The sequence below is a fragment of the Crinia signifera genome, chromosome 1 (genome assembly GCF_055691185.1).
Source record: "Crinia signifera chromosome 1, ASM5569118v1, whole genome shotgun sequence".
Lineage (NCBI taxonomy): Eukaryota > Metazoa > Chordata > Amphibia > Anura > Myobatrachidae > Crinia > Crinia signifera.
This window is the reverse complement of record NC_139217.1, coordinates 187,241,648-187,266,672: the sequence shown is the minus strand read 5'-3', so window position 1 is coordinate 187,266,672 and position 25,025 is coordinate 187,241,648. Positions and strand designations below refer to the sequence as shown.

The 25,025-nt window shown below is 46.8% G+C and overlaps 1 protein-coding gene across 1 annotated transcript in view; it reads right to left on the bottom strand.

Moving 5' to 3' along the window:
* Positions 1–17,214, bottom strand: part of DNAJB14 (DnaJ heat shock protein family (Hsp40) member B14) — a 46,088-nt gene extending 28,874 nt beyond the window's left edge. The window contains exon 1 of the mRNA XM_083179034.1: positions 16,906–17,214. Within this exon, the coding sequence (XP_083035160.1) occupies positions 16,906–17,038 (133 nt within the window). The 5' untranslated portion in view covers positions 17,039–17,214. The remainder of the gene's footprint in view (positions 1–16,905) is intronic.
* Between the last annotated feature and the right edge of the window lie 7,811 nt (positions 17,215–25,025).

Sequence of the window (25,025 nt, the reverse complement as noted above, 5' to 3'; positions counted from 1 at the left end):
TGTCTTGAAGAATGGCTTCCAAATTTTCCCTTCTTATCTTGCGGCAGTCTAATGCTGGGTACACACCAAAACGATTTGGGCACAATCCCATCAATCTGGATCCAATTCAGACTGATTGGTTGGATCCGATTCCGATCCTACCTGCTGCAGGTAGGATCTGTATAAGATCCATTCATCTGAATACAGATGGGATCGGATCGTATGTAAATCATATGCAAATCGGATTGCATGATTTGCATCCAATCCAAATCGTTTTGGTGTGTACCCAGCATAACAGACTTGCCCCAGACAGCCTCTCGATCACTGAATCCAGCTTTCTCCCAAAAAGGAAGGAGCCTTCATATGACAAAGTAGCAAACCTATTTTTTCGGTGAGAATCAGCCGCCCAAGACCTAAGCCATAAAGCTCTTTTGGCTACTACCCCTGTGGTAATGGACTTAGCTAACTTAGCTGAGAAATCTAGGATATCTAAGAAAGCTTCACAAATATAATCAATGGCCATTTGGATATGAGAAAGGCTTTTATTAATTTGTTCCCTAGAGGTCTTTTCCTGCAAATCTTCCTGCAGTGCAACATAATCTTAATGTCCTGGATACTTAGGCTACGGCAACCCCTGACCTCAGTCACAGATTTGGATAAATGCAACCTCTTAAAAGCGCTCTCCATCTTTTTCTCCATAGAATCCTTAAGTGTAGCCCTATCCTCTAGGGCAGTGGTTCCCCAACTTTTTTGAATCACGGCACCCTAGGAGTATCAGAATTTTTGGTACTTATGTACTAACTGGGCTGCCGATTTTGAAATCGGGTCCATCGCATCGCATCCGACCATATCGCATGCGATGCGATGGACCCGATTTTTCCATAGGATTCAATGTTAAAATGGACTGAGTACATTTTAACATGGAATTCAATGGGAAAAGGGGTCCTTTTCATACCCCTACTATCCAAGTGGGCATGGAGTTGGATATAAACCTGTGGCGAGCGTAGCGAGCCACCGAGCCCGAAGCGTGGCGAGCCCCGCGAGGGGACACAGAATACCGTTCGCTCGCCACAGGTTTATATCCAACTCCATGCCCACTTGGATAGTAGGGGTATGAAAAGGACCCCTTTTTCCCATTGAATTCCATGTTAAAATGGACTCAGTCCATTTTAACATTGAATCCTATGGAAAAATCAGGTCATCGCATCGCATCTGATTGTATGCCTTAAGTTAAGGCATACAATCAAAAAATCGGCAGCCCAGATAATACATAAGTACCGAATTTTTTTTTATGGCACACTTAGGCCATAAGTTTGTTACTGAGAATTTCAGAAAAAAATATTCAATTAAATAAGTTACACTTGTAGGTCATCCTTAGGTCCAGTTATGTGATAAGGAATAGGAGTCATTTCTGTTTATCCACATATGTCATAATTGGAAGTCACAAGCACTAATTTTCCTTATTACATTGACCATAAATAATTTTAATTGCTCCTTCACCACCAACCCAGGGCACAGTTTGGGAACCACTGCTGTAGGGGAATAGTTGTTCTATTCGTAAATTCGGCAACAGTCGCATCTACCTTGGGAATGCCACACCATTTCAAGTGCCACACCATTTCAAGAATTCCTCATCATCAATAGGGTACATGCTGTCTATTCTTTTGAAAGTACCCACCCCCTTATCTGTGTTAAGCCCCTCTTTAAGAAAAATTTATTTTACCACCTTGTGGACCAGGAAACATCTGCCTTTTTTGGACCTGTCCTCAAACAATGAATCGTATTCAGACTTTGAAATTTATATACATTTTTCAAAATCAATTCAACTAACTTCAAATTAAATAAACGCTAGTCCCCAATTAATTCTCCAGACGCTGTGCTTGAGAGAAAAGAGCCTTAATCCTCAGAAAAAATACCCTGAGATCCCACATCTAAATCATAATCAAGACTTGTTTGAGACCTAGCCCTGTTGTTACTAAGAAACTCTTTCTTAGAAATAAAGGTCTTTTTTTATCCAATTCATTAAGTCACTTTTTTTTTTTTTTTTTTAAATGTGTTCTTTATTTGATTTTACACAACAAGTAAACATAGGGATTCATGTCTTAGGAATAAATAACATTTCATGACTTGATACTATTCCAATAATTACCATAACATGAATAAATAATAAATACATACATATATCCCACCCATCCCCCCCCTACCTAGAGTATCCTCCTAGTTACTTATATTGTGATCTACATTTTATTTTGCCTCCCCTTTTAATGTAGCCATTAAGGCTTTATTCGCTGGGTGTTCCTAAGGCCCTACCGTACCTGCCTATTTCTCACCTTAGCCACAAGATATATAGTCCCCTCCCAGTCCCCTTTTTTTTTTTTTTTTTTTCCCCTCCCTCCTCCCCTATTTTGCTAATATTAAATCAATGAATCAATAATATTACCACCCAATATTCCAAGTACAGTAGTTTAATTTCTAATGCTACAATAACCCAATAGTAATTTGTGAGACAGTGCATTATATATTCTTACTTTTGTGTATTTTTTTTTTTTTTTAAACTAGTTTATCTTAATGAATTTTTTACCGTGAACTGGTGGCTTGGTTTACCTCAGTGCTACCGCCCCTTCATCAGTGCTTACCACCCCTTCTATTTTCAACTTTAATATCAATATTAGTGAATTCTATCAACAATATCTTAGTGCGTGTTTCTCCCAAAAATTCTACCAAAGGTCGGGAGAGCTTCTATATGTGTATGCCTACTGCGCTGCCTCATAAATTTTAACAGTAATAAAGGGCATAGTGGTAAGGGATCTTAGCCACTACTTTAATCAGAAAGGAGGGTGGGGAAAATGGGACAGGGGAAATGGGAGGTAGGCAAAAGGGGGGGGTATGGGGAAGGGGGGGGAAGGAGAGGATCTATAGATCACCTCCAAAATGTTCTATCCAGCGGTGCCAATTTTTTTTATACTTATACAGGGCATTCCTGTTAAAATAGAGCTGTTTTTCTTGCCTCGCAGTATAGTTCACTAACTGCTTCCAGCACATCGGATTGGGAGCTTTTTTTGCTAACCAACTTCTGGCTATTATAATCTTTGCCAATGAGCACGTATTCTTGACATATTGTCGGTCTCCTATTTCTGTTTGTCTAGTATCAGAGATGTTAAGGAGGCAGCTTCTATCCGTCAGGAATTCCCTCGGAATGCCAGTATCTACCAATATTTGTATAATTTCCTCCCAAAATTTGGTCACTGACTGACATTGCCAGAGAAGATGGAAGAAGGTGCCTTCATGAATGTTACATTTGGGACATAGGGCATTAGTACGACTCTTAAATCTGACAAGACGGGTGGTAGATAGATACGCTCTGTGTATAATAAAAAACTGCACCTGTTGCACCCTAAGTGAATTAGTGGAGGTACTGACTGAGTTCAGTGCATTGCGCCATTCTTCCTCATCTATGGATCCTAAATCTTGTTCCCACTTCTTCCTTAGTATGTCCATTACATCCTTCCCTTTATCTCGATTTAGTTGCTTATATAGTCGACTTGTCAAGTTATTTTTCCCTCCAGTCCTCATTACTGTTCTAAGCGGGGATTCCTGTATAATAGGCTGCCCCCCCCATAAACTGGGTGTCGAGGGCGGCCTTCAGCTGAAAATATCTAAAAAGGTAGGTACTAGGCAATCCGAATTCGGCTTTGAGTTCTAGAAAAGTTTTAATACGTCCTTTGGAGTATATCTGCCCAATAGTTGTAATAGAATATCTATTCCACACCTCCCTAACCTGTATTGCCCCGAGTTCGTTAAAGATCAATGTATCACCTATGGGATGCATAGGATCCAGCCCCCTCATGCCTACCATCCTGTCTGCCTCCTGCCAAACTTTAATGGCCTGCCGTACCAAAGGGATGTCCTTCGGGTGAATAGAGGTTTGCAGGATTCTGCTAGCTGGTGTGCAGAAGGGCATGGTCAGGGCGACCACCGCCTGGGCCATATCATTATCCTGGTCCTCGAAAAACCAAGAACGGACTTGCGCTAATTGAGCAGCCAAGTAATAAAGGCGAAAGTCTGGGAGCCCCATACCCCCTGCCTTCCTATCCATCATTAATTTATTGAGCTGTACTTTGGGCCGTTTATTATGCCAAATGAACGAAGACAATTTACTATTTAACTTCCGAAATATTATTTTAGGAATAAAAATAGGGGAGTGTTGAATTATGTATAATAACTGTGGGAGTACCGTCATTTTAATTAAATTAATCCGACCGGTAACTGTGAGAGGTAACCTACTCCAGGTTTTAAATTTGTTTTCCAGTTTAACTAATAATGGGACCAGGTTATATATAATAAAATCCTCTGTGTTTCTGGTGATCTGGATTCCGAGGTATTTAAATTTAGTGGACCAGACTAGGGGCGTAGGTGAGGGAAGTGAATGTGTGGGTGTATTCCCCAGGTATAAAATATTCGATTTGCTCCAATTAATTTGAAGACTTGAAAACTTTCCAAAACTAGAAATTAATTCTATAGTGGCAGGAAGTGATTTCCGGTAGTCAAAAAGGTAGATTAACATATCATCAGCGTATAATGAAATTACGTCAGATTCATTGGCCATACGTAGTCCCATTATCATGCTATGTGTTCTAAATAGGCATGCAAGAGGCTCGATTGCCAAAGAGAACAGCAGGGGAGAAAGGGGGCACCCCTGTCTAGTTCCCCTGGCTAGGCTAAAAGCCGCAGAGGTCCAACCATTCAGAGAGACCCTGGCTATGGGTCCATCATATAGTAGTTTTACCCACTTAATGTACTTGGGCCCAAAGCCATAGGCCTCCAGAACTGCCCAGAGATATGGCCACTCCACCATATCAAATGCTTTCGTGGCATCAAGGGACAGGATAGCAGGTTGGCTGTCTGGCTCGAGAGGAAGTTGTAGATGTGTATGTAGCCTGCGTATATTCATCGAGGTAGATTTTCCTGGCATAAAGCCGGACTGGTTGGGGTGTATTATTTGAAGGATACATTTTTTTAACCTATTAGCCAAGATTTTTGCCAAAATCTTGGCTTCATTTGACAGTAAGGAAATTGGGCGGTATGAATCAAGGGCACTAGGCTCCTTACCTGGCTTAAGTATGAGCACCAATTTAGCCTCAACCATTGATCTAGGGATCTCTCCCTCCTCAAAGCAATTGATTAGGGAAGTGTGGAATAGCGGGGCTAGAGTATCAACATATTTCTTAAAGACCTTGACGGGGATACCGTCAAGACCGGGGGCCTTATTGCTAGGAAGATCCTTTATTGCCTGAACCACCTCTTCAAGTTCAATTGGTCTGTCAAGCTGTTGACATTCCAACCGAGAGAGTAGGGGGAGGTTGACTTGATTAACAAAAGCACGGTCTTCTTCCGGGGTAGTTTTGAGTTCCGAGGTATATAAGTCTTTAAAATAATTACAGAACATCTTCCCTATCAAGGGGGTATCATATATCAACTGACCCAGTGGGTCTTTTATGGGGCCAATGCAAGAAGAGGGAGTTTCAGCCCTTGCCAAAAAGGCGAGGAATCTCCCTGCCTTATCGGCAGTCTGGTACATTTTATTGGTTCGATGGCTCAGCATTTTAATATTTTCTTCCTGAATTGCCCTCAGCCAAGATTGTTGGGCTGCCTGCCATTTGTCTTGTGATGCTGCCAACTTATCTTTAAGATATTTTAACTCCAGAGCCATACATTCGTCTTCCTTCTCCTGTAGCTTAACCTTGCCGGCCTTCTTTATTTCAGAGATTTGTTTTTTGAATGTACCGCGCATAAAAGCTTTAAATGCGTCCCATTCTATCGCAGCATTGGCCGAACCCTGATTAGTTGCCCAGAACTCCTCCCAAAGTAGTTTGGTGTTTATTTCTGGAGCAACATAATTCAACCACGATGGGTTCATCTTCCAGAAACCGTGCCCCCGCTCGATCACATCTGACATTTCCATCAGTAAGGGGGAATGATCAGAAATCCCACGGGGTTTATACTCAACCCCCCTCACCGAGGGCAGAAGAGAACTTGACACGAACATCATGTCGATTCTGGAAAATGTCTGATATGCAGGGGAGAAGCACGAGAACTGTAAATCTTTCGGGTGTCTAACCCGCCAAACATCAATCCACCCTAGATTTTGCATGAAGCTTGAGAAGGCAGTGCTACCACTAACTGTGGCGGCCGTGCCTCCCTTCCATCTATCCATTTCCGCATCAAGAATATTATTAAAATCCCCGAGACATATTATAGGTGCCACAGGATTCTGGGCTGAAAATGCAATAGCTTTGATCAAAATCTCATAAGCAAAAGGGGGAGGGATATATACTGCAAGAATTAGGATTGGAGAGGAGTCAACTATACAGTCCAGGAAGACATATCTGCCCCCAGGGTCTATCTCAACACGATTATTTATAAAATTGACGGTTTTCTTAATTAATATTGATACCCCTCTGGAGAGATTTGTGAACGAGGAATGGAAGGCCCAACCAACCCACCTTTGTTTTAATGCCATTAACTTCCCACCAACCATATGTGTCTCATTAAGGCATATTATATCTGCCCCATAGGACCGAATTTGGTTCATAACTAATGAGCGCTTAATCTTATTATTTAAGCCTCTGGTGTTCCAAGTCAATAACTTAACCATTCCTTAAGCTGATAATTTGGACCCATATGAAAACTCCAAGACATATAAACGGTTAACTGAATAAAGGGAGGCATATCGTAGGTCAGAGCCTACAACATAGTTAAATAGATATACTTTCTTATCACAATAATACTGTTTTTTACTCTTCAGGCGGATACTTCCCTCCCCCCACCCTCCCACCCCCCACCCTGTATAACCTTCCCCCTTAGGTATACCTGTCCCCCTCCCCCCCATAGACAAAAAGTTACAAAAAAGACAGGAAAAATACAAAAAATCCACAAAAAATAAGAAATAACTGACAAAAAGGTGTAGAAAACATAGAAAAAAGGAAGAAAACATGTGGGGGCTAAAAAAAAAAAGTCTAGAGTCACCCCTGGGCGGGGGAGCTCCCCAGCATGATTGATCTCTCAAAAGAGGGAGAAAAAAAACCAAAAGATCAGTGTCAATGTGTCTCCCATTCAGTATGTTTTTATGCCGGCGCCAGTTGTGTAGTGCCTGGGAATCTTAAGTCTAGCCACTGAGCAGCATCTTTAGGGTTTGAGAAAAAAAGTGTTTGACTGTTATCCAACACTCGCAGTTTGGACGGAAAGATCATCGAATAACTGATATTTTGATCACGTAGTCTACTTTTAACCTCGCCGTATTTCGCCCTTTCTCGTTGTACATCCAATGCCAGGTCAGGGAATACTGAAACCTTGTTTCCATTATATATTAATGGACCCTTGGTGCGTAGTGAGCGCATAATCATATCTCTGTCAATAAAATTCAAAAATTTTACTATGAATGTTCGTGGAGGAGCCCCGGGAGGCGGTGGTTTAAAGGGTACTCTGTGGGCACGTTCTGCCACGAATTGTGACGAGAAAGAGGTATCACCAAGCGCATCCTTTAACAATTTTTCAATGAATTTCGGGGGATCAGGTCCCTCTGCATGTTCTGGTAGGCCTACAAATCTGAGGTTGTTACGCCTCATTCTGCCCTCCATCTCTGTTAGTCTGGATTTTAACTCTGAGTTCTGCTGAGTATAGCTTTTCATTTTTTGAAGCCATTGGGCATTTGTATCCTCAAGAAGCGATATTCGCTGTTCAGCCTCGCTCATACGGGCATTTACTGCTTTAAGATCAGTTTTCATTGCTATGACTTCGCCCTGAAGATCTTTAATCTGCACTGATAAACGTGCTTCTGAGCTAGAGATAGCGTCCAGAATCTGCTGCAGGGTAGGGCCTGCTGCTTGCTCTGGACTCTTATGCTTCGTAGGGGTGGACTGAGGGGTAGAGGTCGGAGTCTGGGGAGGGTTAGCAGTTTGTGCTCTTGCAAACCGTTCCAGACGGGCAGAGGTAGTGGCGTTACCAGTTTTCCCCATTTTAAGACGGTCAGAGGAGTTTAAGTACGAGTAGATAACAGTGAACTGGACTTGGTCCACTATATATTTATGCAACAGCCTCCGGGCCCAATGCTTATTTAGCAAACGAAATGTCCACACCACTATGCAGAGTATAGGGTTAACATATGACTTCGGGAAAAACAATAAAAAAATAGTTGTTTTTATACTGCACCCGATCTCAACTGGTTCACCGCTCTGCGGATGTCTGCAGCCCTTCAGTTAACCCCTGTAGCTCAGGTTCGGTGAGTCAGGCGTTTTTCATCAATCTCACCCGGGAATGAAGCTGGTGCTTGGCGCCTCTGGTAGCAGTGATCCGTTGTATAACGACTAGTTCAGGGTGGGGATGCAGCTTGAAAGTTTCTATAATCAATGAGGGGGGTACTCAGAACGCACAAGCTGGGACCTCCTTCCTCAATACACGTGCTGGCTTTTCCCGGAGTCAGCGTTTGCGGCTGATGTTCACATCCGCGGCAGCCTCTCACCACTGCCCCGGACGTTCAACCGCGGGTTCAGGTAGGAAAAATGACCTCTGTGGGGATAAGAATCCTCAAACGCCGGCAAAGCTGCTTGACTCCCGTGGAGGGTTGTGCGGCGTGTCAGCTGCTTACCGCGTTCACCCCGGACCCTTGCTTCCGGCTACCTCACACGTCACTCCCAGTGGCGCTGACGTTCTTGCCGGCTGCACGCCGCTCTATGGTTCTAGATGCCGGCATCAGGTAGATTTGTGTGTGGAGGGGAGAGACGAAGTATCCTCTACATGCTGGGGAGCTCAAACACCACCTCACTCCTCACTCCCGCTCCGTCATGACTCCGCCCCCAATTCATTAAGTCACTTAACTGAGAAGATGTATCCTTAGAACAGTTCACACATATAAAGCGGTACTTGTGTAATATCTGGGCGCCCGATTATTTGATTGTATGCCTTAACTTAAGGCATACAATCAAATGCGATGCGACACGATTTTGCGGTAAAATCGCGTAGATCGCATCACAACCAAATCGCATGCGATTTTCCATAGGATTCAATGTTAAAATGGTCCTGTTCATTTCCCCACTATCCAAGTGGGCATAGAGTTGATTTTATATAGCGTGGCGAGCCCCGTGAGGGGACGTGGAATACTTAAAATCTATTCCGCGTGCGCTCGCCACGCTATATAAAATCAACTCTCTGCCCACTTGGATAGTGGGAAAATGAACAGGACCATTTTAACATTGAAACCTATGGAAAATCGCGTTAATCGCATGCGATTTTTTCCGACCCGATCTCAAAATCGGGTGCCCAGTTATTACACAAGTACCCATAAAGCTTCTTCAGCACTCCCCATAAATTAACTGTGACATGATGGACAAAGCTTAGTAGTATGTTTCTTCTTACAAATCTTTTTTGGTGCAGAAGGCACACTAAAAGGGAAGAAGAAAGAAAACAAACTAACAAGTCCTCTGCGAGGACCTACCTGGGCAGCGACAATGCCGTTTTTTTGAGAGACCTCTCCATGTCACAATCGGACGCAGCATGCCAGATTCAATTCCCCTGCCTCGCACTCTGGACGACGCAGGCAAACAAACACAGTGTCTGTCTCACATCAGCAGCATCTGGTGCAGGAAATTACCTGGCCGGAAGTACGTTGGCATGTCAGTGGAGGGCAGGACTTTGCTGTGTAATGCATGTCCGCCCTCCAATTCAGTGACCAGGTTCTCAAACTGACACGGCCGGAAGAGGTTTGCAGATGGCAAGACGCCGCTGTGGAATGCAGAGCCCATCCTGTATTTCCTGCCGTGGCTGACCGGAATCTGTCACTGGAGGGCAAGACACCGCTGTGGATTGCAGCACACCCCCCATCCCTGCAGCAGCCAGAGAGCACACCAGTGGAGCGGACTACTGGAGCATGAAGGTGGGATATACATGACAAGCAACAGGCCCAAAGCTCCCGCAACATGGGCGCGTTTATCGCTGACTGCCTCAGGTCCATACCGTTGTCCGGAACAGAAATGAGGGAAAAGGCACTGCCAGCCCCATGCCACCTAGGAACCGCAGCATAACCAGCCTACCGTGTGAGCAAAAAAAATGAAACTAAAAACCTATGCTACCTGACTAAACATAAGGAGACAGGAAGCCTAAAGCTGTGTACACACGGGCAAAAATCACTGGCAATATGGTCGCTGAGCGACCATATTGCCATCGATTGGAGTGTACACCAGTGATAAATCGCTGGGTGCGCGTACCCATTTTCAGCCCCCTAATGGTCGCTGGTCGGAGGAGCATGCTCCTCCAACCAGCGACATCCCCTGCCTCTCCTCCCAGCAGTGTGTCATTTTCATCAGCGACCATCACTGGTCACTGATGAAAACGAGACACTGAGCAATATATTGCTAGCAATATATTGCCAGCGATCATATTTCTCTGTGTGTACACATCTTAAGGGAATGAGGGGAGGAGCAGACTTATATAGATGAAGGAGGAAGAGGATCCTAGGGGGAATACTTGTTTAGAGTTTGGGGGAAGAAGGGGTTAACCCATTGTAAAGGCTGCAATGAAGTAGGAAGAAGAAAAACATTTCTTTTGAAATGTGCAAAATTTTCCAAAATTCAGGAGCCAATAATGTTGGGCATACTTTACACAATTATCTGGCCAATCCACCAGATTAGCCAGATAACTGCATGGTGTATTTGAATGGTTTACCTCAAACTATTAGGATTTTAATGTTCAAGAACAACTATTTGAAAAGGCAGCAGTCAACCAATCAACACAAATAAAAATGCTTCAGCCTGTCATTGGAAGCAAATACATCCAGTTAGCAGTTAGGATGCCTGCGTTCAATATATAGATGCCATCACTGGAATCACAATGCAGATGCCAGTATGCAGACAGCCGGCATCCAGATTAGTAAGTAGTATGTGAGGAGCGGTAGAAGGTGGCCGGGGAAGGGGGGCGTAACGGTTAAGCTGCAGGGCGGGGAAGGCTACGGTTAGGGGGTGTGGTATGAATAACCGACAGTCGGGATCCCGACAGTCATTATGCCGACTGCCTGGTCTCAGACAGCGTGGCCAGCGCAACAAAGCCCCTTGCGAGCTCGCCACGCTGCGGGCACGGTGGCGAGCTACGCTTGCCACCTATTCTATTCTCCCTCTATGGGGGTCGTGGACCCCAACGAGGGAAAATAGCCGACGACCGTCTGCGTTTTAACAGTCGGGATCCCGACGTCGGGTTAATGACTGTCGGAATCCCGACTGTCGGGACCCCGTCTGGCACCCACAGTTAGGGTTAGGGTCAGGCTATTGGGGCGGAGGGAAAAGATTTAGTATTTGTACACACCAGGACAAGTTGGACTACAATCCCCCAATTTCAACACGTCGTACAACCGAATGTATGTAAAAAGAGCAGAATCGTACCTGTTTTCACTATGATTCTGATTTAATAGTAAAGATTTGTCAATCTACCTTTGATTGGGTACCTATCGTGCGTTTGTATACTCCAATCCATTGTGCGATTGCAAAGGAAATCGTTTCACGATCGTCGCATGATAGTGGTTGTTCTGGTGTGTATCCAGCATTAGGATGCTGCAAGTTAGATTGCTTACAGAGCCGCTGCCAGGATATGGTATGTATCCAACCTACAGGACTCTGGAATTGAGAAAGCCGCCCTGGGAGCAAAAAAAACGTGTTTTCCAAAGGAGTCTGTCTTCCGACAGCAGGCCACCCGCACCCGCATTACCGCAAGTGACTCTAGTGGTGACCAACACACCTGCACTGTAGGAGCTGTGGCAGAGCTCCAGTCAGTGCTACTACATCACGTGAGTCCAGCGGGAACGGGGGATAGCGGCGCATACTGCTCTCACCTGTAGGAGCCCCTTCTCCTCCACAATCAAGCAGACACCTATGCTGCCTTAGACTGGTGATTGACTCTTGAAACCTCCGGAGGTAATATACCATTCTTATTGTTCTTGGAGATACCATTTCCACTGGTCTGCTGGGCAAAATGTATTTGACTGCTGGATGATATGCAGTATACATCACAGCTGAATCCTAACCTCACAAATTGAGCAGAATTTTTAATTATTAGCCCTATAGCCCATTTGACACTTGCTTAAATGGACCAACACAATTAGTCCAGCCAATGGTGCTTACATTGACTTTCTAAGAGCAACTAAGCTTGTATGCATATTGAGTTTTATCTTATCATTTTTATACTCTAATTTATTGTCTTGTTTGTGCATTTAATACATTTTATTCATTATTACTGTGTACCTTTTGAGCGCCCCATGCTTTTTTCTTCCCATCTACAGTAATGTTTCCTTTCCTTTGGTATATATTTGAGCTCCGCACTAAAATACAATATGCAACCTCTGCAATGGAACATGATATCTATACCCAGAACAAACACATTCATTACTACGAGCACGTCCGGTATAAAAAGACGCAATCATTCCTAATCTGTTAAGAGATTCAATACTTCTGTATTAATCTATAAAATAAAGGAATCCCGTATCAGTAAATGTTATCTATCTGCAACAGAAGTGACTCAATCTGCTAAAGGGTATGTATAATTAAACTGCACATCAACTATGTACATAGATATTTCTGCTGACCAGAAGACTGCATCTAGTCCAGAATGTGGTAGAACTGGAGAAGGAATAGATAGGAGAATCTAGGGAGGATGCTCAGAACATGTCAGCGAGAGTATGTCTTTTCAAATACAGTATCTTGGGCAGCGCATCCGTATATTCAAAGAGATAACATCTGCTACATAGTGACTGGAATTGTCCCACAAACATTAAGTATAGAACAATTAATTTTGCAAATAATATACTACTCCAAAAATAACCAATTTAATATTTTGTCTCAACAGGTGACTGCATTGCATATATCTGCATTGGTATGCAGTCACTAGATCTACAGTGTCTGGGTAGACAGGGTCAAAAGGTCAACATTAGTTAAAAAAAATTAATAATAATTGAGCCGCCAGGTGGCATTTCATACCCTACCATGCACTACGGAGTGGTGGGAAAATATAAAAGAGAGTGCCGGGCTCAGCAGGGCACCGTGCCCGAAGCATGGCGAGCGTAGCCCGCCATGCGAGGGGACGCAGTACACTTTGAAAATAGGGACAGTACAAGCCGAAGGCACACGCCAAAAGATTTACACTGTAATACCTGTTACACATGTACACACACCCATTACACTACATGCCATAGTGCACATTACGCCACAAACACCGTAATGCCCATTACACATTATGCCACACACTAATACCAATTACATATTATAGCACACACTGTAATGCCGATTACATATTATGCCATATAAACTTCGGCTTTCCTAAATATTCGTTGCTATGGGTTTCATGCTCTTTTCCAGGAGTTACATGCTCTGACAGGGGGTTAACAGTCTGCCAGGGGTAAATTGCTTATTGCCATGGGGTTAACCTGCTCTGCCAGGGGTAAATGCTCAATTCCATGGGGTTAACCTGGTCTGCCAGGGGTAAAATGCTTGCTGCCCAGGGGTTAACCTAGTCTGCCAGGGATACATGCTCGCTGCCCAGGGGTTAACCTGGCAGCCTCCTCCTCCACCCTGTTACCACCATATGCGCTTGTGGCGGTAACAGCCCGGCAGAGCAGTAGTCAACTCTACCCCCTGGCTATACAAGAGCCACCGCAGCACGACTATTTCAAAACTCGCGCCAGATCGAGAGTCGTTTGGAGCTCAGTCCGACAGCCAATCAGGGGCCGAGCTGCCACTGCCGTTCCTGCTTGGCGCGCGATGCCGGCTCCAGTTGTTTCAAAATAGCTGCGCCGTGGCGGACCAGCTCTTGTAGAGCCAGGGGAGAGAGTTGGCTGTGCCTTCCCGCAAGCCACAACCAGATTCTGCATCCTCCCCAAAAAAAATCCGGTCGCCGTGCCGACCGGGGTTTGTCGAGCCCTGACTTAGAAGGTGCCCATATCGACATAGACACCAAAAAAAAACATTAAAAATTTATGTCGACCTTTTTAATATTGACATTTTGACCCAGTCGACCAATAGTGGTCGACCTTATGACTGTAGATCTAGACATTGTAGATCTAATATACCACAACCACCTGCATTCTTCCCCCTGAATATGCTGTTCAGCTGATTACTGCGACTTCACTGAATGATATCGCTTAACAATATTGCTCAGTGCATATCAGTCCATCCGCGGTCAATATTGATAACTAGATTGACCACGGTGTGGGTCATCTAGTGTGTATGGGTCTTCTAGAGCCTCAATATCAACATTGCCAATTTATCCTTACAACAGAGTTGAGTTAGGCATTACAGGTAATATGCAGCTGCAGCTATAGAAACACAGAATTTGACGGCAGATAAGAACCACTTGGCCAATCTAGTCCGCCCCTTTTTTTAAACAGGTTACCTCAAACCATATTTGATCCTTATTCTTTTGTAAGGATATCAATATGCTTATCCCAAGCATGTTTAAATTCTTCTACTGTATTTGCCTCCACCACTTAGAAGGTGTCCATACCGACATGGACACCAATAAAACTAATGTCAACCTTTTGACCCGGTTGACCTTATGACTGTAGATCTAGACATTGTAGATCTAATATACCATAACCCAAGCATGTCCACACTATGGCCCTCCAGCCGTTGTGAAACTACAAGTCCTATCATACCTTGTAACCAGCGGTGTAGCTAGGTGCCACGGTGCCCGGAGCAAGGGCATGTTTCGCGCCCCCCCCCCCGATTTGTAGTAGGCGGGGCTCTTGCGTGGCAAAAAGGGGACGCGGCCTAACATTATACCACACACAGTAATGCCCATTGCACATAAAGCAACATGCTGTATTGCCAATTACACATAAGGTCACACTTGATGCCCATTACATACTATATAACAAACCGTAATGCCTATTAAACGTCACACAGACATTACATAGTATACCACATGCCATAATGCCCATTATACATGTTGCCACACATAATGCGTATTACACGCTGCGCCTCACACTGTGATGCCAATTACACGTTGCGCCTTACACCTTGATGCCCATTACACATTATGCCTCACACCGTGATGCCCATTAGATGTTGCGCCTCACACATTACGCCTCAGACCATGATGCCCATTATACAACACATGGTGATGCCCATTACATATGCCACACACTGTGGTGCCCATTACACATTATTTGACACACATGATGCACATTACACATTATTTGACACACTGTAATGCCCATTACATATTATACGGCACAGGACAGACAGGGGGGGGGGGGGGGGGGCAAAGATGGACAGATAGAACAACATAGATAGAAAGATGGACGAGGGGAGGGGGAGCACAGATGGATGGAGGGGCAGCATAGACAGAGGGAAGAGTTGGGGGGGGGGGGGGCAAAGACAAACAGATGCTGGGATGCTCACCATTACTTTCTCTCCTTCATCACACAATGGCAGCGGCTCCTCCTCTCTGTGCGGAGCATTTCTGTCCAGCAAAGGCGTCAGCAGTGGGTCCTCTCCCTTTTCTACACCCTTCATGGTGAGGCTCTGGGCTGCAGCAAGTCAGTCCCCGTCCTCTCCCCCTCCCCCCCCCCCCCCCCAGCTCCGGGCTCGATGACAGGAGCGGAGATAAGGTTAAAAGCCAGTGTTAGTCAGTCCCCGTCCTCTCCCCCTCCCCCCCCCCCCCAGCTCCGGGCTCGATGACAGGAGCGGAGATAAGGTTAAAAGCCAGTGTTAGTCAGTCCCCGTCCTCTCCCTCTCCCCTCTCCCCCCCCAGCTCCGGGCTCGATGACAGGAGCGGAGATAAGGTTAAAAGCCAGTGTTAGTCAGTCCCCGTCCTCTCCCTCTCCCCTCTCCCCCCCCAGCTCCGGGCTCGATGACAGGAGCGGAGATAAGGTTGAAAGCCAGTGCCCTGGCTGCAATCGTGTGGGGGGGGGGTGCAACCCCGGCAACCCCCGTGCGCACGCCTATGCGCTGGGACGGAGACATGCACTGCTATTTAAAATTCACATCTCCCGCTGGACCGCGCTGGCCAATGGGCGCTCGCGGTCCAACAGCCCCCAGTTGATTGGCTGCTGGACCGCAAGCGCCTATTGGCTAGCGCGGTCCAGCGGGAGACGTGAATTTTAAATAGCACCGCGACCGCGTCTCCCGGACACAGCGGGGAGCCGGGAGCTAGCGGGGCAGATGGCGGCGTGGCGCGGCATAGAGAGCGCAGGGGAGCGGGCGAGCTGGCGGTGCCGGCACAGCTCCGGCGCCATGATAGTCCCCTGCGCCCGGAGCTGGTGCTCCACCGGCACCGCCCTCGCTACGCCTCTGCTTGTAACAGTTTTTCTATTAGGAAATGCTAAAACAATAGCAAGGCATGCTGGGATGTGTAGTTTCACAACAGCTGAAGGGCCACAGTTTGGACATGCTGCCCTGCCATAACCATCTATCTACTGAATACAATCCATCATTTGAAACAGGCTCTCTGTTGTCAGACCTGGCATTGGCAATTGTGTGTGTTTTTGCTGCATATCCGGTCCTGTCGGCAGGAATTCTGTAATGTGTAACCAAGCTTATGTAAAGGGTCCCCAAACTCGGTAGTCAGGACCCATCACAGTCCATGTCACATGTCAACCTTTGCAACGTGGTAGTTGCCACGGCCAACTACACCTGTGCTCCGATGGTGTCACCTGAAATTTGGTCTGTTTGGGGTCTTGAGGACCAGGGAGAACCACTGATATAACATTGACCCGCGAGGAAGGGCCTGTGGTGATGCCAGCCAGGTACCCGAATGACGCTACTTCCTCCTACACATACCCGAGCCAGCTGTGTCCTCTATACACACACATTACATACAAACTCCGGGAGACGAGCTGCAACCGCTGCTAGTAAGGCAGCATAGCAAATAGGCCACCCTCCCCGTCCTCACCCTGGGCCTCGCTGCTCGGGTACAGTCTCTGCGCCTTGCTCAGGAATTTCCGTGCTTTCTCCCGGTCCCCGCCCAGAAGCGCCAGCTGAGCGATGCGTAGACACCGGTTTGACTCGTCCTTGTTGCTCTCCATGGTCCCGGGGCTCCTCTCCTCCTCCTGCCCCGGCTGTGCGTGAGGCGGCGGTGGCTATGCTCAGCTGATGAGTCTGACTGGAGCGTAGCCGTAGACAGGGAAGGAGCGATGCTCAGCGGCTCCTCCTCTCACCAACGCCGCTGATGCTGCATCGCCGCCATCTTGCTACACCCGTTGCTTCCGCCGGCACGGGAGGGGAGGCTATGTGCAGTGCACCGAGAGGGCTATTTCACACACGCAAAAAGCCGGACAGTAGTGCATGTAAAAATGCATCGTTTTTTTTTGCTGGATTTAATAGTGTTAAAAAAAGTATAAACTTAAAAATACAGTATGAAAATATAATTCAATACATTTATTACCATTTGATCAAGAGTAAATTCGGTACTTGTGGAGTATCACGGCTCCCATCGTATGGCATCGTATGCCATATGTAGTGGCATACGATGCAATACGATTTTTACCGATTTTTGAGCATTTTTGCTCAAAAATCGTATGCGATCGCATCGGATGCCATACGATGGCACCCGATTTTGCCCTGAAATGCATCAAAATGCATTGAAATGTGTATTAAACTTGTGAAATGCCCCCAAATGCCATTTTTCATAGTGCACCACCCCCACTATCAACGCCAACCCGAAGCGTGGCCAGCGCAGCGAGCCCGCGAGGGGCGGCGGTACGCGTCCTATGACCTTTTCATACCCCCACTATCCACGTTGGCGTGGAGTTGAGAATAGAAAGTGTGGCGAGCGCAGCGAGCCACCGAGCCCGAAGTGTGGCGAGCGCAGTGAGCCCCGCGAGGGGACGCGGATACCTGTGAAGCCCGCGAGGGGACGCGTATAGCTGTGAAGGTATCCGCGTCCCCTCGCCACGCTTCGGGCTCGCTGCGCTCGCCACACTTTCTATTCTCAACTCCACGCCGACGTGGATAGTGGGGGTATGAAAAGGTCGTAGGACGCGTCCCGCCGCCCCTCGCGGGCTCGCTGCGCTCGCCACGCTTCGGGTTGACGTTGATAGTGGGGGTGGTGCACTATGAAAAATGGCATTTGGGGGCATTTCACAAGTTTAATACACATTTCAATGCATTCTGATGCATTTCAGTGCAAAATCGGGTGCGATCGCATGCGATTTGATCGGATGCGATGCGATTTTTAGCATACGATCTGCATACGATGCAGGTCGTGGGAGCCGTGATACTCCACAAGTACCGTAAATTCATATGTATAAATTAAAAAATAGCAATTGCAAGCAATAAAAGCACATGGTTAAAACTGCAGCACTGTCCTCACTGTCAGTTCCTATTTAGACCTGGAAAAATATGAACCGTCTCAGGGTGGTTGTGTGTGTTTACCATGTGTATAAATACCATCCGCCTGTGAGGATGCAGGACTCAGGTTCTTTACAGGTAGTTGGAAAATCCCCTTCATGAATGAGAAGCATGGTGCAGAGTCAGTTTTGTAATCCAAGTGGCAATGAGGTGTGGAGAAAAGCTGCTTCTTGCGGGCCTGAGAAGAAATTCTGGGTGTCCGGTCTGTCCAGGATGATTCGGGCAGTGAATTCAAAGCATTCAAACAGCGTTCTCAAAGGGTACTTTTTATGATTATTATAATATATGTGTGAAGTCAATCCAACCGTTTCAGAGTTTTTTTTTTTTTGCGCTGCTATTTTTCTTATTGTCCAAGCAGTGTACACACACTTCGATTGTGACAGGTTTTCGATTTGATTTTGCTTATAGAAGCAAAATCGAATCTAAATCAAATGGTTTTTAAGATGCATTCGATTCGATGCACACTCCCGTTTTCTCTATATCGAAGGGGGGTGGTGACCAGTGTTCTGGTTGGGTGGTCTGCTCATGGGTGTGTCTCTATTTGTGTAAGTACTTTCAACTAATTATTTATATATCTGACGAATATATATATATATATATATATATTACAAATTTCCGACACTCACAGAATGCAGGGAGATATATTGCCGGGTGCCCTCCAAAGGTGCACCCGCAGGACACCAAAGTCCTAAGATACTAGCGGGGTGAGGCAGCATTCCAGTTCATAAAAAAATACTGAAAGCCAAAACTTGGTATACAACATTTCAGCACCTTTTATGTGGTCACCTAAATTTACCACACCATATACCCCTTAGACAAATCAGGCAACACAATAGTAACCCCCTAATACTGTACTTGCCTCTTACACATTATGCCCCATGGAATGAGCCAAAATTCACATTATAGCACATAGATTGAGTCAAAATTCTGGTTATGCCACACAGTTTAAGGCAAAATGCACATTTTGCCACATGGATTGAGCCAAAATACACACTATACCAAATGGATTGTGCCAAAATTCACAATATGCTTCACAAGCAGGGACATTGCACGCCAAAGACGCACATTCAAAATTTACACCATAATGCCCATTACATGTTAAGCCACACACCATTATTTTCATTATGTATTATGCCAAACACCATAATGCCAATTAAAAATTATGCTACATAAGTGCTGCTTGCCTATGTGCTCATTGCCAGGGGTTCCATGCTCATTGCCAGGGGTTCCATGCTCATTGCCAAGGGGGAATGAGGGGGACAGCCTCCGCCGGGCAGAAGTTACACTTTTCATCAGCCCGATGCCCACCGCCCAGGGGCATCGGGGACAGCCCTGGACTTTCAGCATGGGCTGGTAAGTCCTGGAGGGGGGGGACCCCCACTTCCCCTGCCCATTCTGACCAGCCACGGGACCTTATATAATAAGTGTCCCCCGGCTGTGGCATTACCCTGCTGGCTGGTTGGGTCTGGTGCTGGTTCTTAAAATACAGAGGAGCCCTAATCATTTTGTCCCCCGTATTTTTGGAACCAGCGCTGGACCTTGAGCCTGGTGCTGGTTTCATTAAATCAAGGGAACCCCTATTTGTTTGTCCCTCTGATTTTATGATACCAGCACCGGCTTTTTGAGCCCGGGCTGGATATGCTTAGGAGGGGGGACCGCACGCCGTTTTTTTTTTCTTTTTTTTTTTAATTCTTTTTATTCAATTTCATTTGCAATATAAAACAACATATACAAAGACACACAAAAACAATTCGCACAGCTGCGTCATTTACATTTGATCGTGCAGATTTATACAGGCATCATCGTAATACATATATTCGTACTCTTTTATCCTTCTTTCCCACTGATACTTGACGCCACGCTGCCCGCGACACAGGACCAAGACATAACCAGACTAGACAAAACACTACCCACCCCTTGTTGCCCCACCCCTATCCCTTTTCATCTCTGTTTAACCCTTCTTTTTTTTTGTTTTAACAATTTTTTTACAACAGAACCATGCACAGATCTCAATGATCTGTGTATGTTTCTGATAAAATCGCCAGTCAGAACCTGGTCTATTTTTTTTGCGATTTTTAGTAACCTTTACTAAAAATCGCAACCCATTAAATATGCGAGTTCTATACTTTTTAATGGGAAAACATCTGGATGCGATTTTTAGTCTAACTAAAAATCGCAACTTTAAAAAATGCGATTTTTGCCGCAAATTGCACCCTATAAAATATGCGATTTTCGGGAAATGCCCGAAAACTGCATATTTTGCGGAAAAAAACCGCCAGCCCTGGCGCGGTGACTGAAATAGTCTATCACAGGGGTAGCCAACTCCAGTCCTACCAACAGTTCACGTTTTCCAGCTCACCTCACAGGTACACAGGTGCACTCATTGCTGACTGACACATTTTAAAAGATCCACAGTTGGAGCTAAATACTTCAACTGTGATTCTGTGAGGAGACATGGAAAACGTTAACTGTTGGTAGCTCTCGAGGACTGGAGTTGGCTACCCCTGGTCTATCAATTCCAACTTCCCCCTGCATGCAGACCATAGGTCTGCTCAGTGGTGGGCTGAGCAGGGTGTCATGTGCCCCCCAGGCCAATGCAGTTCTGCAGCATTGGAGCCACTGCTGTACTGTGTATATAGATCTGACAGAAGGGATGCTTCGCCTGCCCCCTTGCCATTAGGTTCAGGCTGCAGATGTTGCAGCTGAACAGTCACTGAATGCTGTGAGGCTGCTGTGTCCCTCAGCAGATACAAAACAACGGTCTCTGAAGAGGCAGGGCTTAGCGGGCCGTGAGGGGGTGGGGGTTGAGCACTGCCTGGCTGTTCGGTGCACTACAGACAGAACTTGAAAGCCTATCCACAGTTCTTTCCCCCTCCTCCCCTTCGTTTCCACACCATGTAGAAGTAAGCTCCACCCCCAAACACAGAGGAGCTGTTGCTTATGTAGCATATTAGTGGAAAGGAAAGAGGTGGGCAGTGTTCCCTTCATCCTCTCACTTGTTGTTGTTTCATACTTAATTGGATTACTCAATCAACCTGATTTTACCCACTGGTCTCCTCTCTGACAGTAGTTCCTTGCCTGTTACCTTCTCTCTCACTCTGTTTTCTACCAAATTTACTACAGACGCTGTCTGTCCTCCCAAATCCCTCTGTCTGCTTTCACTAACCTACCCTCTCACCTTCGGTTCCTCATGGCTGTTAATCTCTCAACTTCACTTTCTCCAACTGCTCCTCCCCCCTCCCATCCCATACCTATCCTGACCACTCGCCCCCGCACCCCCACCCTCCCAATGACCCCCCCTCGCTTCTGCAATCCCAAAAACCTTATCCACATAAATACACAACCCACCCCCCCTCTTTCCTGTGCACTATGGAACGCCAGATCCATCTGCAACAAACTCCCTGCCATCCATGACCTATTCATCTCTAGAGCATTCCACCTCCTTGCTATCACCGAGACCTGGCTCTCCACCTCTGATTCTGTCTCTCCAGCTGCTCTCTCCCACGGTGGCCTCTCTTTCTCTCACACTCCCAGGCCTGACGGTCGCCAAGGTGGCGGTGTGGGTTTTCTCCTCTCAGCCTCATGCACCCACAGTGTCATTCACCCTGAACCCTCTCTCCTTTTCTCCTCCTTTGAGTCTCACTCTATCCGTCTATACTACCCCTACCACCTCCGTGTCGCTGTAATCTACCGCCCCCCTGGCCCTATCTCCCAATTTCTTGACAACTTCGCCGCCTGGCTTCCACACTTCCTCTCCTCTGACCTGCCATCTGTCATTCTTGGTGACTTTAACATCCCCTTGGATAACCCCGCTGATCCTGGCACCTCCAAACTCCTCTCTCTCTGCTCCTCTCTTGGCCTATCTCAGTGGACTACCTCTCCCACCCACATCCAAGGACACTCCCTCGATCTCGTCTTCTCTCGCTCTTGTTCCCTTACTGACTACACTATCTCAGCTTTTCCTCTTTCTGACCATCACCTCATCTCCTTCTCCCTCACTGCTTCCCCCTCTCCCACCCCCCCTCCCAAGCGCATTGTCTCACGGCATAACGTCAACACACTTGATCTTGCTGCCTTCTCAAACACGCTGTGTCCTCTTCTCGCCCCAATCGCCCTCATGTCCTGCCCGAACCTCGCTGCCTCCCTCTATAATGACACCCTATCTTCGGCATTGGACTCTGCCTGCCCTCCCTCCTCTATCCCCCTTCGATGCTCCAACCCCCAACCGTGGCACTCACCTATCACCCGATTCCTTAAAAAGTGCTCTCGCACTGCTGAGCGCTTCTGGAAGAAATCACGCTCCCTTGCGGATTATCTCCATTTCAAATTCATTCTTTCCTCCTTCAGCTCTGCCCTTGCTCTGGCCAAGGAATCCTACTTTAAGTCCCTCATCCTTTCCCAATCATCCAATCCCCGCAGGCTCTTCGCCACCTTCAACTCCTTGCTCTCCCCCCCTCCTCCAGCTCTTCCGTCCTCCATCGTAGCCGCTGATTTTGCTACCTACTTTTCAACCAAAATCTCCTCTCTCAGGACTGCCATCACTGCTGCCATGACCTCACCCTCTCCCTCCTCCCCTCCTACATCTCCACTCCCCTCCTTCCAACCCCTGTCCTCATTTTACCCCACCACTGCTGCTGAAGTCCACTCTATCCTTCAATCCGCTTCTCCCTCCACCTGCCCGCTTGATCCTATCCCCTCCAATATTATCCGTCGTCTCAGTCCATCAGTCTGCTCTCACCTGGCTCACCTCTTTAATCTTTCCCTATCCTCTGGATCTTCCCTTCCTCCTTCAAACACGCTCTTGTCTCCCCAATTCTCAAAAAAACAAATCTGGACCCCAACTCTCCATCCAACTACAGGCCCATCTCCCTCCTCCCTTTTGCCTCCAAACTCCTAGAACGTCTGACCTATAATCGTCTCCTAAGCCACCTTACTGCTAACTCCATTCTAGACCCCCTCCAATCCGGGTTCCGCCCTTTACATTCCACTGAAACTGCCCTGACCAAAGTCACTAACGATCTACTATCGGCTAAATCCAAAGGCCTCTTCTCTATCCTCATCCAGCTTGATCTGTCGGCTGCCTTTGACACTGTTGACCACCCTCTCCTGCTCAACACCCTCCGCTCCTTTGGCATCACTGGCACGGTCTTCTCCTGGTTCACCTCATACCTCTCCGATCGCTCCTTCTCCGTCTCCACTCCGAGCTCCTCCTCTCCTACTACCCCCCAGCCAGTCGGTGTTCCCCAAGGGTCAGTCCTTGGCCCTCTCCTCTTCTCCCTCTACACCACCTCTCTGGGCACCCTCATCAGCTCCTATGGTTTTCATTACCACCTTTATGCTGATGATACCCTAATCTATCTCTCCTCCCCCGACTTATCCCCATCACTTCTGTCCAAGGTCTCCGAATGCCTCACGGCCATCTCAGCCTGGATGACCCAACGCTTCCTGAAACTAAACATGGCTAAAACTGAACTTCTAATCTTCCATCCCCCGAACATCCCCTCTTCTCCCACTATCTCCATCAGCATTGGTGAAACCGAGATCACGTCCACCGACCAAACGCGCTGCCTCGGTGTCATCATTGACTCCTCCCTCTCTTTCACCCCCCACATTCGTGCTCTCTCACAGTCTTGCCGCTTTCACCTACGCAACATCTCACGCATCAGACCATTCCTCTCCACTGACGCGACCAAAATTCTCATTCACTCTCTTGTCATCTCCCGCCTTGACTACTGCAACATCCTTCTCTCTGGGCTACCTCTCACCCGCCTCGCACCTCTCCAATCCATTCTTAACGCTGCTGCTAGGCTCATCTTCCTCTCCCGCCGCTCTACCTCCGCCTCCCCCCTCTGTTTATCTCTTCACTGGCTCCCCATTCCTTTCCGAGTTCTCTTTAAACTCCTCACCACCACCTACAAGGCTCTCTCCTCCTCCACAGCTCCCTACCTCTCTTCACTGATCTCTATCCACACTCCCTCCCGTCCTCTTCGCTCCATCGCTGACCGCCGACTGACCTCTCACCTAATCACCTCCTCCCACTCCCGTGTCCAAGATTTCTCTCGCGCTGCCCCCCTGCACTGGAACAACCTCCCGCCACCCATCAGGCTATCTGATTCCCTTACCTCCTTCAAGCGCTCCCTCAAAACCCACTTTTTTCGACTAGCCTATCCCTCCTCCTAACCTCTTTTGATCCTCCTATCCTGCCTCCGTTCCCCTCCGTTCCTACTTATCCTATTGTATTTCGTTCGTCCACCCACCTATTTTTAGTATGTTAACTCTTATGAGCAGGGCCCTCCTTCCTCACGTACTCACCCTACCTCATTACCTCACCTGTGCTCCTGTCCTGTTCTTCCCTTCCTCTACTTCATCTTCGGTCTCCTTGACTATTTTGACACCTACTTCTGAACTGATGCTGATTTTAGTTCTACCAGCTATACCCCTATTTATACTGTATCTTTCTACACACCCTGTACGTTACCTTGTAATTTTTTTTTTTTTTTTGTTTGCTATGTACGGTGCTGCGGACACTTTGTGGCGCCTTCTAAATAAACGTACTACTACTACTACTAGTGATAGAGTGCATGCAGCTGTACCCTGCCACAGTAAGATACTGTTTTTTTTTTTCCACTTAAGTCATCCCCTATGTCTTCTCCTTACCCTGCA